We start from the raw sequence: 19,367 nt of genomic DNA on the forward strand, positions 1-19,367 counted from the left end.
TCAATACTGCAAACACTGCAGAAGCTGGGCAACCTTCTTTACAACAGATTTCTGTGTGACTGCATGGAGTTCAAGTATGCAAGTTTCAATATATATCTGCTTCATTGTATGTTCGCCCCATGCTCCTTCCTGCAAATGCCAAAGGCCAATAAGAACTTGCCAATGAGCCAACCTGTTGGGTGTATGGAAGACCCTCAATATAGTAAGAACTGTGCTGTCAGTATGGAGTCTGACTGCCATTGAAGACAATTTGATCCTTCTGTACAAAGAACAAGTTCTAACCCTTTGTAGTTATGAAGGCAGTTCTAAAACGTGTTGTATCCAACTGCTAAAAGCTTTCAGCAGTGAAACAAGGAATACTCTATTGTCTCTGATTATTTTCCCTTCCATTTAACAATACTGCAGCTGGCACGTTACTAAATATTAAACCCCAATATGCTATATATAGAGCTCTACATCTAGTAGTTTAGAAAAGTTGGCTCTTCCTCTCCCCACAAAAAACCCTCTCCAAAGTCTCTACTGACCTTCTTCTGATATTGGACCACTGCTGTCCATTTTTCTATGGCTAAGCTATCCTACAATTCAGTCCATCAGTGATCTAAGCCTAAGGAACTTCACTGCTGAGGATAGTTTGGTCTCCAAGCAGTGAAGCCACTTCCTGACTTTGAACAGAAAGGAAACCACCTGCATAAATATACACGCCTCGGAAGTGCAGAAAACTAAACCTTCCCGCATAATATTACAACATAAAACTACTCACTGGAACCTGCTGGACTTGAGGGGCAGCTACTGCCTGGACTGTGGCCGGGGTCAGTGTCTGGATGGTGCCGTTGGCTGTTTGTGTCAAAACCCTCTGAGCTTGCATCGTTTGCACTTGCTGCTGGATAGTGACTGGTTGAACTTGCGAGGAAGTCACCAGGCTCTGAACCTGGGGTTGCAGCACTAAAAGGAAAACAAGAGCAATCTGAGAAACTGCCTGAATGAGCTGATGCTGACAGAAGACTACAGCTTTCATTATGATGCTAAGCTGCAATCCATGACCTCTCAGGAATGGCCAGTGTTCAGTCAGCTATTGGGGGGAGGGGTGTTTCTCTCGATTCCTCCTCCTAGCAGCATTAGACCCAGCAAAGCAATCTATGAAGAATTTAAAAACCAGCAGCAAATATTGAAGTCAGGAAAACAGATAAAGAAAGATTGTCTAGCTCTAGTCACATTTATCTGGACCAGCTCCCTTTTTAAAAAAACCCAAAAAACCAACAATGCTGCCATGAGCAAGTCCACATGGCTCAGAGGGGCTTCTCATATTCCTAGCATGTGTTTCCTAGTTGTTGTTTTTTCTAAGGGTAGTTTCAGAGAATGTCTCTTGTACAAGCTTTCTCATGTATTGGGGAGATCAGACATACCCCTACTAAGAGCACAGGCATTGCCTTAAATAAGGCTGAGTGGCACAAGAGTCAGAGCATTTCTGAGGGTGTTGGTCTTCGAGAAGTTAGTAAAGATGATTCTGTTACAGAGACTAGACAGAAGTCTTACTGAATATTTTCTCACTGAAGATTTCTACAGCTGCTAGGAGTTTAAGTTTTTCTATTCTAGTTTGTGATGTTTTAAACATACAGTATAGACTTAGATCAAGACATGCCCTTCTGTGGCTACTGCTGAGAAAGGGGGAGGAAGGGAGAGTCAATATTTGCCAGTTACCCCCCCTGTACCCCTCAGTACAACATCCTCTGCTGTACCAGGGGTCCCCCCAACCCTCCAGAGAATATTTCCATGGGACACAAGGGTCTGCAAGGGAAAGGAGGAACTGGCAAAAATTACCACAAAGCATCCCTCAAGCTGAGTTCTACATATGTAAAGTCTGAACCCAACACATCATTAAAAAAGGTTAGAAAACAGTAGATTCTATACAATCAGAAGTAGTGGAAGATTCGGATACTGGAGAGACAGCCAAGAATGAGAAACTGTCATGCTCTTACAGAAGAGTACAGGGACCATTTATAAGCCTTCTTCAGTTGTTATAAATCTAGGAAAGTAAACAGTGGGGACAAGAGCCCTACTTCCCCCTTGACCTCCTCATAGTTTGTCAACCTCCAACTCACAGGTGACTATCTGAAGCACAGAGACCTTTTATATTCATGGAGCCCCCCCCACTTTATTTTAGAACCCTGAAATATGAGTGGGGCCCTGATGGTGGAGCTAGCCCACTTGCCCCTACTGCCTCCCCCATATGTTAGCTTTCTTTATTTCCAACACCTGAGGAGAGTTAGAGTGATAAAGGTGCATGACGTATTGTGTAATTGTATGTTACTTGCAGTGATACCATTCACAGAGTTACTTTTGAGTGCTACCTATGCTTTACTGCACAATATTTAAGGCCACTCCCCAACTCCCTGGTCTTGGTCTCCAATGCCCTTCTTCACCCCAAATGCCAAGCTTCTCTAATTTGCCTGTGAGATCCTAGAAAACGTGCACCTATTTAGAAACATTTCAAGCAATATTAGAAACTTCTCACAGATATGAAATCAGGAATGGTGGCTGTAAATGCTGCTCTGATACCTTTTGCTCTGCTGGAAGATTAGGGTAAGACATTTAAGAGCTACCGACAGCATAGGACTACTTGTTACTACAAAGACTTTGCAAGTTACCTTGAAAACTTGTGGCTGCATTTTGGTATATTACAGGATGCTGAATGAACCGGGTCTGGGGAGCAGAGCTGAAAGCTGGAGTAATCATCACAGTCTGCTGCTGGAGCTGAGGCTGAACCTGGGGACGAGGCTGAAGAGCAGGGGCTGTCCGCTGTGGAACAGGTGTTGCAGCGGTTGTCTGAGACACCTTCACTTGCACGGTCTGAAGCTGGGGAGAAGCTGCACTAGGCGAGAAGGTCTGTAGCTGCCCCTGGCTGTAGGGCCTCTGTGACGAGGGATCCGAGGTTCCACCACCATTACATACGCTGTTGCTCTGGAAGGAGCCACACAACTGTTCAGAAAACAGATCTGGAAATTCTCCAGCTTGGTTGCTGACGAATTGGAGCATCTCTATAAAAAAATAAATTAAAAAGAAAGGAAAACAGTGAAATGATATGATGGACTATTGATACCAAGGAAACTGATGAAAGGGTCACCAGATGTAATCCCAGGAACAAAATATATACTATGCACATTTGTCTGTTTAAGATGGGAACAAATTCCCTCCTGAATAAATCAGGTCCTTGGCTTGGGGATACTTTTACATCGAGTCTTATAGCTGGACTGCCTGTTGCCCAAAGCGTATTTTGTTAGCTTTGGTTGTTGGCCAGCGTCAGCTGTTCCTGACCAAACCAAACCTTCCCATAATGCTTTGGTCACATTCCCATTATTACTGCAATGAGCTATATGTTTGGCTGTATTTTACAATTGCTTGCAAACTTCAATGGGCTCAAAACATGGCTGTCTGGTTGTTAACCTGGGCTTGAAAACTTGATCATATTCAACCCAGTGCTTAAAAGCAGATGCCAAAACTACAAGTGGCATCAGCAGAAGTGGCCAGATAAGGATGCCCTACCCTGCATGAGACTGCTAAAAAACCAATTTCCTCCAAGATAGCCCAGAGATTTAGAAGCAGAGTAACAGCTGGAACATCTGAAAGCAAAACCTTAGGACATATTTGCTCTTCCATTGTAACTCTTTGTATTTTAAATATATAGCTTTAAGCTTTAGTTAGCAGGCAGAGAATAAATATGCCAAATAACCAAGACCTCCACCAGCTACTATCCAAACACAATGCAAAGTTCTTATTTTAAACTTTATAGCCTCAGGCAGTCTGAGGTCACAGTACTTGAAGCTCCTATAACATGGGTAGGAAAACTAAGGCCCAAGGGCTGGATCCGTCCCAATCGCCTTCTAAATCTGGCCTGCGGATGGTCTGGGAATCAGCGTGTTTTTACATGAGTAAAATGTGTCCTTTTATTTAAAATGCATCTCTGGGTTATTTGTGGGCCACAGGAATTCGTTCTCCCCCCCCCCTTCAAAATATTGTCCGGCCCCCCACAAGGTCTGAGGGACAGTGGACCGGCCCCCGGCTGAAAAAGTTTGCTGACCCCTGTCCTATATGAACAGAGGTCCCACTTCAGGATTCCCCCTAAATAAGTGACATGGCTGGTTACTTGAAACAGAGCCTTGTCTGCTGTGACATACCCATACTTTGAAACTCTTCAATCACTCCAACCTACATTTACCACGTGGTTTTTACATTTACATTTTTGCCTTTTACTTTCAGTCAAGCATTTGCCACCCAGTGATTAAGATTTGAAATATATTGGGTTGTGTTCAGCTACGTTTTACTCGGAGTCGACCCACTTAAACTAATGGACTGAACTCAGCCATTGATGCTAATTTCCATGAGCCTACTCTGAGTAGGACTAGTACTGTATGCAACCCATAATGTTATTTGTTCTTGATGCCTGGGTGGTATTTCTTGTTTTTGCTGCTATTTGAATTCTTCAGTTGTTTGCATTCTATGTGTGCTGCTTTTATAACATTGTTTGTTTTGTTATCTTGTATGCTGCCTTGAGAACCTGACAGGGTCAATAAATATAAATATTTTAAAGACAAATATTTGGTCAACATGCCAGAGCCCATATAACAGTGGTATTTTAGCCTCAATAAAGCATAAGCCAGAGATATATTAAGTAATGATCTTACACATATGTATTTGGAAATAAACCTCACGGAACTAAGGACTAAACTACATGCTCCACAGGACATCAGTATTTTCTTTTTTAATGAAATGCAGTCATGATGGGGGGAGCACTGCTACAATTTGATCACAGCAGTTGAACCCTTTCCCCCTCCCACCCCACCTTCTGCTATAAAACACACACATCTGGTATTATTTGCTTCATGGTGGGAAGAAAAATGTGGTTAACTGTATTCTTTTCCTTCAATGGGCAGAACGGTAGCTTGCGGGGCAGGAGGGGGGAGGTGTTTATTGGGACAACAGCACTAGGGGTGGGCTCAACATCTGCTCTCCCCAGGAGGGCTGATCAACTGAGATTTCAATACAAAATAAGAATGTTGGACAACCTTGTGTAGCATGTGTAACAGAAGGGGAAAGCTAGGAGAGGGCTGTTTATGCCCTTCCTTGTGCAACTGCTGCACAACAGCCTTGTAAGGTAAGCCAGTTGCATCTTAACTATCCAGTAATCACTGCTGCCACCTCTCCTTCTTGTCACAGCCCCCAGATGGGACAGAATTCTGGGGTGCTCAAGAAAATATCCAGGATTCTAAGACAAGGTGTCCTGTGCCTCCCAGCAATCTCTCTTCTGGACAATGGGACTAGTATCAAACTGATTCTCCCAGCCTTAGATTTGGCATAGGCTGCTCTTTTCCCCATGAAACCAACTCTTTCACCCTAGCAGCATATGAACTACAGCCAGGCAAGTTTACCCGAACTTTAAGATCGGCAAACACACACTTCAGACCCCAACAGCCAAATTAGATTTTAATTACGAGTAGAAGGGAGAGAACTTACTTACAAACCAACATAGCATAGGTGGTTAGTTGCAGCATTTTCTGATGGTGAATGATAGACCCGAAGGGAAGGGACAAAGGAACAATTTCCCCAGACCCTTTTACGGGGGTTTTCCCACCCATGTGTGTCTGAATGACATTCGGCTCTTTTCAAAGAATGTCACTTTTGGCAGATAACTGGTGTGGCACTTGGATACAGTTGGAGAGATACAGACACCCACTGGGGTAGGCAAAGATGGTTACAGTGGTACCTCTGGATGCGAACGGGATCCGTTCCGAAGCCCCGTTCGCATCCTGAGTAGAGCGTAACACGTGACTGTGCGTCTGCGCATGCGCGGGTCGCGTTTCGCCGCTTCCGCTCATGCACGTGACATCATTTTGAGCGTGAGCGTCTGCACCTGCGCGAGCGGCGAAACCTGGAAGTAACATGTTCTGTTACTTCCGGGTCGCTGTGGAGCGTAACCTGAAAACGCTCAACCGGAAGCATATTTAACCCGAGGTATGACTATATTGCTTGGAGGAAATGGCCACTGGGATTGCTCACTCTTTGTGCCAGACAGAACCTTTCCTAGGCTTCTGGATTCGGAACTGGGTTAGAGTATGTGCTTGCCTTGCTCAGGCTTAATGGATGATAGGATAGTAATGTTTTTCTGCACGGCATGCAGTTTGATCCTGAACAACAGCACTAAGTAAACAAGCACAGGATCAGGCTGCAAAGGTTCCACAGGAGGAGTCTGCTTCAGCGTCTCCTTGCATCACTATCATTTATAACCAGTTCTACCATTCATATCAGAAATGTGGATTAGCTAAATAAATTAGCTAAGGAAACAAAAATCAGCAATCTGGATAGAAACTCGGTAAGCACGTTCGGTTACCAGCTGCAAAGTGGTGGCATTAAAACATTAAGAATGGAAGCAGTAATAAAGCTGCAACTTTGCCAACGGCTACATGTACTTACAGTACTAGCATTCCCTCCTACAGATTTAACAAGTGCCCAGAACATGTACACATGGCCTAATGGCACACAATGTATGTGCAACCTTTCAGACATTACTAGTGCAAGTTTAGAGCAAGGCACATTCAAAGTATGCTGGTAATTTCATTCTAAGATTTAAGAGAGGAAGCCATGGTTCACTTCATTAACAGCAGAGAGTTCTGTTTATTAGGGGGAACCTGCTACTATGTTGGTTTTTAGAACCATAGAGCTGTAGAGTTGGAAGGGATCCCGGAAGCCATCTAGTCCAACCCCCTGCAATGCGGGAATTTCAACAAGCAATCCCCCATCCAATTTGAAACCTTACTGGACCCTGCTTAGCTTTGCAAATGTGCTAGCAGTTTTATTACTGCAGCAATAGGACAATTTAGGTGACAGTTTAGGTGACCCCAATAAAGGATACTGTCATGCTGTCACTTTTAGATTGCTTCTAAAGGACCAGCATAGCTACCTGCATTCATTCACTAAGTAGTAAACTGTGACTTGGTGCTGGAGTGTCCTTCTGCCAAGCTCCATATACCAATTGTGTTTCATAGTCAATTGAATCAGCTGAAGTGGAAGTTGCCATTACAATACAAGTCTTCGGTGGATACATTTGTCTTGGCTGACAAGTGTTGCTTTCAAGGAAAGCTGTAGCCAGGATAACATTACAGTTGCTGTTATGTTATTGAAGTAGCTGAGAACAGGTCCTTAGAACAGAACAGAGTCAGACAACGTGTGCAATTTATGAGCAGGCTGCTGTTCTCCCAGCACATACAGGCATGTCAGCCAAAGTGTACCCACACCACATCTTGGCAACCACATACTGTTAATGAGGGCACCATTCTTAACATGTGCAAAGATCTCTTCCCAGATTGGGAGCAGGTCAGCCTGCCAAAAATTGTGGATCGAATGTCCCTAATTGTACAGAGATCACAAAAACTAGACAAAGCTACCTGCCAATTTCCCAAGTAGGAAGCTTAGAAAGCAGATCTTGTAACTGCAGAAGTCACTAAGTAATCAAACCCAGAAGCCTGTGGAAGCAACTAAGAACAACCATTCAGAGTACAAATAAGCAGTTCTGTTCATGCCACAACCTCCTTTGTTTCCTCTTTATTCTGCAAGCTCCGCCAAGTTAGTAGCAAATGAGCCACTCCCAGGATCTGGGCTATTGTGGGTAGTAATTGATCAGTAGTAATTGATCAGCTGGGAAACAGGACTTGATACATATGGAAACCTGTTAGGCAAGGAATATTGGTCAGGCTTACAAAGAAGCAAGGGAAGACTATTCACCTGACAGAGTTCAGCTGAGAGGTGAAGGGATAAAAGGAAAGGAAAGGGAGCCAAGACCGCATATACCCACCCACATGCTTTAGTGATTCTTTTGGAGAACAAAAAGGGTGCAAGTTTAGGAAAGTGAAGATATGAACCCTCATTTATAATCTATGGTGCAATCAGGAATGCAATTCCAGCAGGGAGAAAGTAGCAATGGGTTGAAACGCTCCCAAAATAAAAGTTATCACTAGAAGAGATCAACAAAAAGTTTGTGTCTTCCCTGACAGCTTCCTATGCCTCTTACGGAGATCCATCTGACTATGTAACCCAGGCATAGGCAAACTCAGCCCTCCAAATGTTTTGGGACTACAACTCCCATCATCCTTAGCTAACAGGACCAGTGGTCAGGGATGATGGAAATTGTAGTCTCAAAACATCTGGAGGGCTGAGTTTGCCTATGCCTGATGCAACCAATCTCCATTAAGAAAAACCTCTACAACAACCTTCATTAGCCTCCAGATATTTTGGACAGCAATTCGGATCACCCCCAGTCAGCACAGCCACTGTCTCTGCCAGTCTATCATATATAATTGACAATGTTGTTCAAATAACGCCACAGATTTTCTGGTCCAACCAATTTTTCAAACTTCAGCAAGAGCAAATATAATATAATGATCTCAGAGCTACTAAGCTACCTTGCTGGGAGATGTAACTAGCCCAGGCATGGAAGCCCTACAGAGGCAGGTGCCTAAGGGAGGCCATATGACAGGTTACAATTTCTACCACACAGCCCTTGGGCCACAATTAAGCCCTAATTGTTGCTACTCTCTCTATCCCCAAGCCATTTTCTTTTGACTACACGAGGCAGACATGATGATATCAGCCTATGATCCCTTTATTTGTCAGAACTATTCTGCAAAGTGCAAATGGGAACTCATCAACCAACTTTAGAAATATCCAATAACTGGCATTTATAACAAGTAGAAGGTAAAGGTAAAAAAGGTAAGGTAAAGGACCCGTGGATGGTTAAGTCCAGTCAAAGGTGACTATGGGGTGCGGCTCTCATATCGCTTTTCCGGCCGAGGGAGCCGGTGTTTGTCCACAAACAGCTTTCCGGGTCATGTGGCCAGCAGGACTAAACCACTTCTGGCGCAACAGGACACCGTGACAGGACCCAGAATGCACGGAAATGGCATTTACCTTCCTGCTGCAACAGTACCTATTTATCTACTTGCACTGGTGTGCTTTTGAACTGCTAGGTTGGCAAGAGCTTGGACAGAGCAACGGGAGCTCACCCTGTCATGTGGATTCGAACCACCGACTTTTCAAACGAGCCAAAGAAGCTCAGTGGTTTAGACCACTGCACCACCCGCATCCCTTGAATAACAAGTAGAATACAAATCTGAAAAGTTACCCCATTGAAGTTGATAGTATAAATGGCTAACATTTCAACCCTACCCCAGAACTCCTACTCTTGATATTGGACCTCCTGTCTAAAAAGAAAGTTGCAGGTATATTATTTTAAAATTACATACAATAATTATAACCTGGTATCTAAATGCTTAATTTGGCTTTTTCTATTGAGGGGGGAGAGAGACATGGGACCCCTGTTTTGGAATGTTATTTGATTAGGGATTCAGAAAACACTTGGATTTTCTGCTGAAAATTGTCACCCCTTTGGTTGTCTTCCTCACATGCATGAAAGAAGCCAAGTATGTAATGTTTTTCAGCAGTATGAGCCCCTGCTCTGGTCAATAGCCTATTTCCTATTGGGGTGCCATGACTGCTCCCCCCCCCCACAATAAAATTGGCTAGGTGAAACACACTTATTTAAACATGTGCAGTTTGGCCCTGAGGCCCTTGGAAAATTAAACAATCACAACATTTTGCTACTGTATATATTGCAGGGGTCATGCATATGCTTAGCATAGAAAGACCCACATGAAATTACTGGCATGGAAAATATGTGTGCCTGTAACCTTAGGGAGCCATTGCCCTTCCTGATGGACAGAATGGAGCTACAAAATGAGATAGGAGACTTCCTCATATTTCATCACATCTCCTTCCCTTTTAGAAAGAAATCAAAATATTCACAACCCCCTGCTATACTTCTTCCTGTTACTACTACCGTGAAACCACTATACAGCTGATAAACAGAGACTGGTGACACAGATAGGAAGCCAAAATATTTACAACTGGAAATACTTGTTTTAAACTAAGAGAGAGAGAAATCTTAACATACAACCATAGCCAAGAGATAGTCAAATGTATCCTATATCCTATGTTTTTTAAAAGTCAGGACTTTGGGGTAGTTGCCATGTAATGCCAAACCAGGTGTTGCACATATTTGTCATAAGCTACCGCACTCACTCTCCCACTTCTTCTACACATGCTGCTTTACTGACTTCCTTTTGCTTTTGTGGAAATAACAGTTTTCCATCATGTGCAAACCAGCAAGCTGTGGTTTGCACAAGCCCTACAAATTAAGATGTATATGCTTGAATTCTGGTTTGCAATCCTGATTTGAGAGGTTTGTGCAAGCCCTAGTTTGGAAGAAACAGAAAACAATGTTTTCTATGAAAGAAATTCATTAAAGCACAGCACACGAGAAAAGGGCAAGGAGAGACTATGCAATCACTGGGCTCATAATATTACATCAAACCACGGTTTGGCATCTCATGTGAACCAACCATAAAAGAAAAATGGGGGGAAGAACAGACACGTTTAAACATTCATGTCTGGCTGTAAGCATTCATATTTTGAACACTGATAAATCACAACCTGCGCTGTCAAATTTATGATGTCAAGGTCCCCCCCCCTTCCATTTATTTACATAGAAAAAACAGGCTTAAACTTATGTATGACAGAGATGGGTATATACTAGAGTTATCTCCTAAATGTGCTTGTTTGTATTACATTCTGATACTATTTCAAGCAAAACTGTTTCACGGGATATACAGCTGATTTCTTAATTGAGCAGATAAAACCAATAGTGGGTCCAACAGTCAAGAAGGCTGTTTCTGCACATGCTGTGTAGAGGGAAGTGAGGGGCAGATGGGGCTCATCTACCTGGGAAGGTAGCCCATCTAGGAGAAGGAAAACTCTGATCCTAAACCTCCACTGCCTTGTGGGATATTCTTTGGGAGACAAAAAGGCTAAGGAGTAAACCCTACACAAAGGGGAATCCCTAAGACAGTTGAATGGTGCCTTGTATGCCTCCTTCCAGCAACTCCTGCAGCCAAGCTGATGCCAAATTTCTGGCTCTGCTTTCCTTTGGACCACGTCAGCGAGGCCAAGGGGGGGTTCCTGTTGTCTGGGCAGCTCAGGACACCACACACACACACACACACACACACACACACACACCGCCCAAGCTTGTGCTCCAGCAGGTCACTTTGGTAGGCTAACACAGCTGTAAATGCCAACAACAGCACTTCCCTGAGAAGCTGTGGACAGCAATTATCTCTTAAACATCTCTCTTCATTTCCAAGGGCTATACCAGAGTTGAAAACATCTCGGGCACAAGAAAGGACAAGGATCAATTATCAACATCTAGGAATTTACAAGAACAGAGGTTAGCACCTAAAAATGTGAAGTGGTATGCTAGGAATTTGATTTTTTTCTAGAACAGGTTTCTTCGTACATCTCTCTTCTAAATCCTCTTGTTTTTCCATGTCTTTCCTCAAAGGTTTCCCCAGAGGCTGACTGCTACTGTGTGGATAAGACAGCCCATGACTACCTTGCAGAACCAGTAACCAGATTGCTTACAGTTGTTGCTGGAACACGGCTGCACAAGAAGCATTATGTGCAAAGGGAGAGAGAATCCTGCCAGTAAGATAACAGGACTAAAGGGCAGTTCATACTTTATGTAGCAAATATGGTTTCTGCCAGTACACCAGAGTTACATAAGTGTGAAAGAAAAATACCCACATGCATCTTTAAACATCCACATTCACAGACGTGGCAATCCTGGCCCAATCAGAGTTCCCACATGGACATGTATAAGAGCATGCACACAACGGTATATGTTCAACTGATTGTGTTTTTACACTTGTAGATTGCGTATTTACACTTGTAAATTACACTTGTAAATACACAACAATGTTTGCCGTGTAAAGCATTAAGCTACTCTCACACTACCTAAGCAAGGCAAAAGTAACAATTATGGGTTGGTTGTAACTGAATACAATGGTACCAGATAATAATGAAAAATCTGCTTCTTCGGTCAAATTGTCTTGTACAACCAAAACCATCTCAATTTAAATACCTGATACAAAGCTTTACAAGAAAACAGTAATGAAACCAATTTGTCACCCTTGTTGTTTAATAACCTATAATTTACGAATTCTTTCCTGATCTCAGCAGCTTGTAGAACACATTGTGCAATGTTAAGAGTAACGTCTGATGTTATCTGCTACTGAAAATATCAGGTTTCTATTTTCCACTTGTTATAAGAATTCTAGTTTTTTTTTCTTTAACACACTTCTTTTCAGATAGTTATTTCAAGCACTCTGATTCTTAAGAGCTACACCTCAAGTCAAGCAATTTTTTCCTGGCAAACAAAATATTTTCCCAATCTGGATAAATACATGAAGTTAGGAGTGCCGGAAATGTGCAAAGGTGAATCAAGTGGGTACATGTAATTTAAAACACTGAGCAATGTTTCCCAATAGTGAGGTACTATACAAAGTAACCTTACAAGGAATATGTTGAACGGCTAATTATTTTGAGTCATGCTAAAAATAGAGAGGAAAAAGAAACCGTATTGACTTTTAAAAGGTGGGGCAGGAAGGACTTTGCAGTAAGTTCCCCAACTTTTAAGACAGCTATTTTTAGTATGCATTAAATTGAGAACGTTGCTGGAAAAACGTCAGGTATAAAAAGTAGAAACCTAGCAGGCAAATACATTGACAGTCAAATTCAAATGAGATGCCTGAATAAGCACCCTTAATCACAGGCCAAAGACATTTCCATCTGGTTCTCGTTCCAGGAAGCTACATTCCAATCAACAGTCTTTATATTCAGGATGCTTCCACACACACAAAGTCCTTGCCAGTCAGAAGAGGTGGCAGAACCAGCATGAGAGACCACCTGAGGGCTATGCAGTCCATTTTCCAATTGCAGTGCTTCCTAAGGTGAAAGTTACCTACTTTCCTACAGGACACTTGAAAATAACACTGCCATACTGTCTCAAACCAGTATTCCAAATAGCAGCAAGTCTCCAAGGTCTCAGGCAAGGGGTTCTCCTAGCAATACTTTGGGGGAGTAAATAAATGACCTTCTGCATGCAAAGCATGTATTCTCCTCTGAACTGTGCCCCCTTCTTATGCTTCCAACTGTGCACTACAACAGCAAAGCAGGAGAAGTGGAACCTAATATTTTGATAAGCCTGGAGGCAGCATTACTTAGAATAATGGTTACTATTCCTCAGTGTCATATTGCAATGAAGAAGAGTACAGTATCCTTTGCGGGTAAATATTTAGGATTTTTTCCACACATGCCAACACAGCTACTTCTACTTTTTGAAGCTCTTAAGCAGCTGTAAATAGTACAAATAGCAGAATACTTTTGATGCAGACATTCTGCAAATCTGTAGTGTCCAGTAGCTTTTAAATAACATCCCTTTATTTACATTTTAGGGAAGTACTAGACTACTCAGCTGAAAAATACCTGCAGAACACTAGCTTCTCACTATTGCAGACAGTAGGTTCATGATTCATGGAAAACTATGGTCATTTGACTCAATAAACCTGTCTTCACACCAACTACCTACTCCACTATTACTCCCCTCTTTCTTGTTACAGATGGGTAGCCGTGCGGCTCAATGTGGTGCCTTCCATGGTTCCAGTTACAGATGGGTAGCCGAAGTGTGCATGCACACGAAAGCTTATACCAAGAACTAACTTAGTTGGTCTTTAAGGTGCTACAGGAAGGAATTTTTTTATCCCCTCTTTCTTGACAAGATACTTGAGCAGATGGTCATTCTTCTATCATTTTGCTGTGTCCTTGCCAGTTCAGTTTCTGACCTGGATATAGCACCCAGAGGGCATTAGGGTGCTGACAATCTTCTGACAACAAGAATTGTACTATCAGAACTTTCTGCAGCTTTCATAGTTGCTGAACATACAGTAAATTCCTGTGAATCTGGCTACAGAATATTTTTAAATTTCTTCCTCTTCCATGAGGTGGATAATTAAGTTTTAATGGGTTTTTGTCAGGACCAGCCCCCATATATTTTGGCACCTGAGCAGGACCCCTAAATGATGTAGATTTTCCCTGGCAGGAAGGGGGACATCAGGAACATGGGGAGAAGACTGGCATAGGGATCTGCTGACCCTGTGGATCCTGCCGCCTAAAGCAGTCACCTCATCTTGCCTCATGGGTGAGGTAAGTAAATGTTTCGGATCAGAATGGCAAATGCCATCATCATACACTGAGCTATAAACTCAAAACATTACAGATAGCAACTACCAAGTGAAACCAAGAGACAGAAACTGCTTCCTATTTGTCACACACCTCCTATACCAAATTAAGGCAAGCTTCACCATGATCCAGCTCACACTGCAAAGTGTTTGTCTTCAAAATGACAAACCTACAGGGGGGAAAATGATGCCTCCGTATAACTTCCTTTTCCTTAACACTCTCCAGCCCCAGGCACCTACACACAATCTTTTGCCACATATCCACTGGCTACACTGATAATTTACATAGATGTGGAAAACCACCTGCCAAGTAAGGCACATGAATGAACTTAAATCAGCACCTTCCAGATTTCAGTGATATGTATGAATAGGGGCAGGGGCTTCAGATCAGGGGCATCCAGACACTGCGATGAGGGACGGGCGGTCTTCAGACTTGCTGGGTCCACTTTGTTGTTGTTTTTACTACAGCCCCAAGTCCCAACCAACTAGAGCCAGATACAAAAGAATTCTGAGACCTGGGATTTGTTCCAATCGCTGAGAGAACCTACCAGTTAGAACCATATCTATCTTCTGCCCAGCCCTGACCCGGACCACACCTTAAGTATAATGAATTCCAATATGCAGGTAACACTCACTCAATTCACTCTGCTGGCACAGGCTGGGTAACTGTACTCAGAAATAAGCCCCCCCTCCCCACCCCCTAAACTCAAGGATGCTTAGGATCCCAGGCAGCTGTGCACACTGGGCTGCAATCCCGAACTTAGCAGCGCTTGCACAGCGGGCCATGCTCGCGAGGAAGCACCGCACGGGGGGGGAGGGGTGTCCCACGGGAATCCTGTCAAAAGTCTACAGCGCGCGCGCATCCCTCTGAGGAACCTTTCGCCCTCTCTTGAACAGTGAATTTGGGGAGGAGGGAGGAGAGCCATAGGGGGCTGAGGAGCGCGAAAACAACCATGGCTGTCGCCACGCATCTTGTGCGACACCTGCCAGCCCATCCGGCCAGGCTTATCCCGTCCTCCAGGGGCACTTCGCGGTGAAGGGGTGGCGACAGACCCTCTTTCCCCGCGACAAGGGGGCATCCACGGGCGGCGGTGGCGGCGCCTCGGCCCCAGCGCAGGCCGGGCGCGCCTTCCTTCCCCTCCCCGCGCGCACTCACCGTCGATGTCGCCCAGCGTCAGCTCGTCGCCGAGCTCCGTCAGGGTCTCCATGGTCTCCATGCTGCTCAGCTCGCCGCTCTCCATCGCCGGCGAGGCGCAACCGGCTCCTCCGCCGCCGCCCGCGAGTCAGCAGCCCGTCCCAGGGAGCGGCCGGGGTGACACCCAGCGCGTTAACCCCTTCCCGGCCGGGCGGCGCTGCCTCAGCTCAGGCTCCCGAGGCTCCCGGCCCCGCGCGGCGGCGCCATCTTGGCCCAGCCTCCGCCTACTCCGCCCATCCACCTGCGAGGAGCCACCGCTGCGGCCTGGGCTTGTTGTCAATGAGACCAGGTCCCCGCCGGCCAATCAGCGGGCAGAGCGGCTCGTGGTGTGATGGCGCGTCAGCGATCAGCAGCTTTCGTTAGCGTGCGGCCGGGCAATCCCCTCCCGGGCGGCCCGCCTCGCTGGATTTGAATATGCATAAGGGGGCGGAGATCTAACCCGTGTTCGGGTTTGAACTTGAAAGTGACAGGGCGCCCCTCCGTCCCTCCAGCAGAGGAACGGGATCGCCGCCGTACTAGACTGTGACACCGTGCGCCGCACGAGCAAACCAAAAACGAAGTGTGTTGGTCCAGTAGAGGGAGGTCCTAACATCCAGAGTCAGGCAATACTGTACCTTTATAATGAACGGTCAAAATGCCAAAATAAGGAGCAAGCTTTCGAGTTATCCAGGTCTCTTCGTCGGTCTGGGTGTAGTGGGGCGCGAAGTCTGCATTTGATCATTGCAGTTCGAAATGGATGATTTACTTACCTCCTTTGCACAAACTATTTGAACAAATCGTGGCAGTCAAAACTCAACCCTCAGGATTGAGCATTGACAGGTTTGGTCAAGTGGCTCTGGGCTTACTTTTCCAAATAGAATTATGCATAAGTAATAAAATCAACTTCACCACAGGTTTCAGCTTGAGAAGAGAAGTCAAGTCTTTCTAGACCATGATGGATCTTTATGGGGATGCAATTCCATACTGGGTGCTCTATTTGTTAGATATGACAAATTGCTCGCTACTATAGCTGATGCTATTAGACACTGTGCCTTTACCAAAGATGTCATGGACTTTGAAGAAGCACGAACTCAGGACGCAAGGGAGAAATGAGCTAAGAGGAAGGCACATTTGGCAAACCCTCACCGCAATCAACTCCTGCCCAGAAACCCATGTCCCCACTGTGGAAGGACGTGTGGATCCAGAATTGGTCTCCACAGTCACTTACGGACTCACTGTTAAGACTGTGTTCATGGAAGGCAATCTTACTTGGCTACGAGTGATCGCCAAATCTTTATATGTGCACTTTCCCAGCCCATTTTTTAAAAAGGAGCATCTTGAGCAAGGTATTTCGTATGGAACCTAATATTTTCATCTCATTTTTTCCTCAGTATTCTAAGGATTTAAATCTTATTTAAGCCTCCATTCAAAGACACTTCACATGTTATATTTGTCAATGGCATGGTCTCTTTCAGTTGTTTATATATGCTTATCAGAGTTATAGCTTTCTGTGCCAAGACCAGGAATACAGTGTTCTTCCTATGCAAACACTTTTAAAACAACATCACAAAATACATGCATTATCCAGAAATTATCCATGATTGCGTGTTTCTCCAAGGTTACAGGAAGCAGCTGAGGAGTGTCACTGTGAAAACAGCTCCTGACCTTTCCCGCCACAGTGATAGGAGGGGATTGCCTGTTTTTTCTAGAACTCAAAGATAAGTGTTAAGTCCTACAATGCATGAAATCTTATTCTGTGGTCCAGCATGTTGCTTCTCTCCCACTTCCACCATTGCTTCTCAATCAATTATCCAAATAAATAGTGCCATACTTTCACTGGATTATTCAAGAGGTGGCAGTGCAGGTTTAAATAGGGATTGAAAGTAATAAATGGGGCATGTTCACATTCTCAGATGTGCTTCAAGAAGAAAAGTTGATGCCAACACTTTGCCAAGCACCAGTGGATTAAGTTTCTTCTTGTATCTGCTTAGCACTGCTGCATCAGTTTTACAGAGTCAGCAGGATACAAAAAGTTGCATTTGATGTAAGGAGCAGCGGCACAGAGCCATACTGAAGATAAAAAACCAAGGATACTGGCCATATCTAATACCCTTGAATGATTAATTCATGGATGTTCCATCCCCATATATTACACAACATTAAAGCTCATGTGTTTTGGATGGCATCCTTGGCCTTTCAGATTAAAGGAAGTGGGCAAGATGGAATTCAAGAACACTTACCACAAGTTTTGAGTGTTCAGTTAATATATTAGTGAGCAAAGATAAAAACAAAAAGGTGACTAACTGAAGAAAGTTTCCCTAAATTAGAAGTTCTGTCACTATTCTATGTCCTAGGGTAAATTTCCATGCAAAATATCTTGTTTCATATGATGTAAAGTTTACAGTGTAATCCGAGGGCATTTTTGGTGGACACGGACACACACACACACACACCTTATATTCTTATGTTCTGTGTTCAATCCACAGCATCTTCAGGCAGGACTGGGAGAGACTCCCTGCCTGAAATCCTACAAAACTGTTTCCAGTCAGTGTAATCAATACTGAGCTAGATGCTATAAAGCAGCTTTCTGTAAACTTTAGGACTGGGCACTGTTAGAGAGAAATGATCAGCTTTGGGTATTTGTTGCAGGTGTTTGATGTTGCAAACTGATTAGAAAACCATCTCTAAAAATGCTACATGTATTTGGAACTCAAAAACCTGCTGCTTCATCTCCAGCCAAGAAAACAACATTGAAACAGTCCTACTTTTACGTCACACATTAAAGAGAGTCTGTCTTTTCTTCTCTGGCGATCACTCATAGCCGAGTAAGATTGTCTTCCATAAACACGGTTTTAACAATGAGTCCATAAGTGACTGTGGAGGCCAGTTCTGGATCCACACGTCCTTCCACAGTGGGGACATTGGTTTCTGGGAGGGAGTTGATCATGGTGTGGATTTGCCAAGCATGCCTTCCTCTTAGCACGTTTCTCCCTTGCGTCCTGCGTTTGAATGTCTTCATTGACAATCGTAAAAAGTATTTCCCATGCTATCAAGAACCATGCCTCACAAGCCAGTGACAAATGTTTGCATTTTTTTTTACAATTTTCTGTTTTATTCAAGAAAAGCAAAGTCCATTTAAATACATATCCAAAACCAAAGCAAATGTAATTTTGATAATAAAAGTCGTCACCATCTCTAACCTTGTAAAACAGCCCAAAGGCAGCAAGTCAAACTGAAATGTCCCCTAAAAACCCTCCTTTCCCACAAAACAATCTGCCACTGGCAAGATTGGTCCAAACCAACAAGTAGTGTGCCAAGTTATAGCGCTGCTCATGACAGTGAGGGGTCATCACACTTAGGGGAAATACAATACTCCAGTTAATCAGTGTTTGGAGATAATCTTGCTGGTGTAAATCTATCCCAGTCTTGAACAAGAGCTACCCATTGTGGCAAACTGCACAGTGGCTTCATGCTGAATGCCTGCAGTATACAGGCCTACAAGTCAGCAGGCTAGGGAGAAATCAGTAGCAGGAATTAAAAGGGAACACTGACCATACTGTGGGCAAGGCTGGCTGGCCTTTGCTATGAGAGCAAGTACAGTACAGCTGGAATCCAAAACGAACTTAGCTCCAGGTCCAAACCTAAATGGAATGCTTGAAAAAGTCAAGAGAAAAGGCAGCTTGTTCCTGTGGAGCAATAAGGCAGTAGACTGGGTGGGAAGGACAATTCCCTCAGAATTTCACTGACCATGTAATAAAGACACAATCGATAGGCAAGCAGAGAAGAACCACCGAGAGAACAAAATCTACACTGTCAGACTGTCTGCTTTTCCTCGGAGTAAGAACAGTGGCAAGTGAGTATCTCATCTTGACATTTCAAATTAAAGGTCTTCACCAAGATTGCGACGGCACCATTAACTGAGGGATGGGGATGTACTGAAACAGTCAAGAGTCAGCAATTATGGACACAGCAGTTCCACTCTGTACCCACTGGACAATAGAAGCTGAAGAAATTTA

At 44.0% G+C, this 19,367-nt stretch overlaps 1 protein-coding gene across 1 annotated transcript in view; it reads right to left on the minus strand.

Moving 5' to 3' along the window:
- Positions 1–15,600, minus strand: part of SREBF2 (sterol regulatory element binding transcription factor 2) — a 34,598-nt gene extending 18,998 nt beyond the window's left edge. Inside the window, exons 1-3 of the mRNA XM_082241401.1 lie at positions 15,334–15,600; positions 2,646–3,035; positions 761–942 (exon numbers count right to left, since the gene is read on the minus strand). Coding sequence (XP_082097527.1) covers positions 761–942; positions 2,646–3,035; positions 15,334–15,418 — 657 coding nt within the window. The 5' untranslated portion in view covers positions 15,419–15,600. The remainder of the gene's footprint in view (positions 1–760; positions 943–2,645; positions 3,036–15,333) is intronic.
- Positions 15,601–19,367: the final 3,767 nt, after the last annotated feature.

The sequence above is a fragment of the Podarcis vaucheri genome, assembly GCF_965113315.1.
Source record: "Podarcis vaucheri genome assembly, chromosome: 10".
Lineage (NCBI taxonomy): Eukaryota > Metazoa > Chordata > Lepidosauria > Squamata > Lacertidae > Podarcis > Podarcis vaucheri.